The sequence below is a fragment of the Aplysia californica genome, unplaced genomic scaffold, assembly GCF_000002075.1.
Source record: "Aplysia californica isolate F4 #8 unplaced genomic scaffold, AplCal3.0 scaffold00050, whole genome shotgun sequence".
In the NCBI taxonomy this organism is placed as follows: Eukaryota; Metazoa; Mollusca; class Gastropoda; order Aplysiida; family Aplysiidae; genus Aplysia; species Aplysia californica.
Window position 1 is genome coordinate 1,659,556 of NW_004797320.1, and position 2,185 is coordinate 1,661,740.

Sequence of the window (2,185 nt, forward strand, 5' to 3'; positions counted from 1 at the left end):
CCTCTCCCTTCCCTTCTCCCTTCCCTCTCCCTTCCCTCCCTTCCCTCTCTTCTCCCTCCTTTCTTCCTCATCTTCATCTGCCCCCTCCTGCAACTAAAAAGCTTACATGTTGCTTTTAGTTTAGTTTTAATAGAGGTTTTACGGCGCTCTCAACTGCATAAGGTCATATGAGCGCCAAAAGATTAGAGGTGATACAAGAGAGAGAGAGTAACAAACATAGAAAAAGAAGAAGGGGCGATAAAGACGACAGTTGTTTCATAGGAAAGAAGAAGCAAACCCCACCAGAGCACCCGCCAACCACCCGCCATGATGCTTTAAAATGTGTCATGTCACGGTGGAATCATGCACTCCTCAGTTTTTGGAGCATATGAAGTTATTGGTATCATTTTAAAGCTTATTCATTTGCCTTGCTTTTGACAGAAGTCGAGATATTTGCAATAATTGAAGGAGATAGGGGTCACTTGGTGTCAGAGATAAAATTAAGGAGAGAATTTAATGGTCACCAATGTTTGGTAACTACCAAAGCTAAAGTGCGCTTTGAAACTACAAATTAACATTTTATATACCTTTGAACAGGTGTTTTTTAAAGTTAAAAGTAAAATCCACACCGAAATGTATTTCAAAAAGGACACAAAGGGTGTTGCGAAAATAATTTGCTCAACGGGCGAGGAAAAAAAGTCGATTTCTTTTCGATTTCGCTGTTCTGACAGGCCCCTAATTTCATCACGATGTAACACAAATGGCAAAAATTGAGGCAAAATTCAACATCGACTGCTCGAAGGAGTCCACACTTGCTGGAACCGTAATCTGACTCTGCCAGGCGCATCCAGATACAGACAGGTGTTTTTATCTGCCAGCCAAAAATTATAGGCGAATTCCAGGTTGAAAAATCATAGATACAGAGTGCATTAAGGTAGAGTCTAGAATGTAAAAGGAAAAATTATTATAATAATAAATTCACAGACAGGAGAAAGTGAGAAAGAGGTTAAAACATCACGTAGACATGGATGGCTGGTGCATTTATAAATAAAGTATTGATAGTCTGGTCTGGTATCTACCAGTCAACACATAATATGTGTCGCGACGCGGTGGAATCAGGCGCTTGGCAATTTTTGGGCATGTGGAGTTATTGGTATCATCTTAAAGTTTGTTCATTTGACCACGTTGGGATGTAAAAATTCAAAAATTGAATAGAAGTAAAGATATTTGCAAATGAAGGAGGTGGGTATCACCTGGTTTCGGAGGTAAATTAGCGAGAAATTGGCAGCCAAAGTTGAGTTATTTCTTTAGCTTGAGAGTCCGTGGAAACTGAAAATTTACATTTCCTCTACCTTTAATCAACGTTTTTCAGTAAAATTTACACACATGAAAGGTGTTGAACCATAAAACAAATATTCGATAAAAATTTCCAAACCTGCTGGAAAATGCCAATCTCTTGACTTTCATTATTTTGACGAGCGCCTGATTTCACCACGCAGCCTCACATATATTCCGTCTGGGCTGGGTTACCAAGTACACGTTTGAAGTTTCGCGAAATGAGAGAAGTAGGGTAAAAAGTACGTTTCTTAACGCCAGAACATCATGCCTGAAGAAGTCTTTGTTTGTTTGATGTTAAAGTCTCGAGAGTTCGCTGCCTTTACTCTTAACAGCCAACCATGTTGTGATGTGGTGGGGGGCGTCGGTAGTCTTTTGGGTAAGCTACCGACTCGTAATCGGGAGGTTGCGACTTCGGGTGTTCGAGCCTCAGGCCCGACGTTGTGTCCTTAGCAACGCTTACTTTATTAGAGTAGGCGTAGTTCCATAGGAAAAGCCCTTTACACCAACGTTCCTCTCTTCACCCAGGTGTGAATGGGTCCACGGCCATTGGTAGAGAAATATAATTTTGTCAAGCGTCTGTAAAATGGCAGCTTGCATTGTATGCTTTCAGAACGTTGAAATTGTTGTAGAATGCTATCAGGCCTGCTAGAGTAATGGTATAGATTGTAAAGCGCGTAGACCTTGATATTGAGCTGGAATTTGCGCTATACAAATGGTTAAAGTAAAGTTGTTCCCGCATCCGATCCGGACATTGGGGATTGTCTCGTTAGGCATATTGTGGTAGGGTGGCCAGTTCCTTTCCACGCCGCCTTTACTTCCCCAACTCGAAGTCAGGTACTCATTACTGCTGGGTGTGCAGGAGGGGGCG

The 2,185-nt window shown here is 41.7% G+C and overlaps 1 protein-coding gene across 1 annotated transcript in view; it reads left to right on the top strand.

Moving 5' to 3' along the window:
• LOC101845387 (adhesion G protein-coupled receptor E1-like) overlaps window positions 1-1,880 on the top strand; it is a 15,062-nt gene extending 13,182 nt beyond the window's left edge. The window contains exon 7 of the mRNA XM_035968303.1: window positions 1,843-1,880. Within this exon, the coding sequence (XP_035824196.1) occupies window positions 1,843-1,880 (38 nt within the window). The remainder of the gene's footprint in view (window positions 1-1,842) is intronic.
• The last annotated feature ends 305 nt before the right edge of the window (window positions 1,881-2,185 follow it).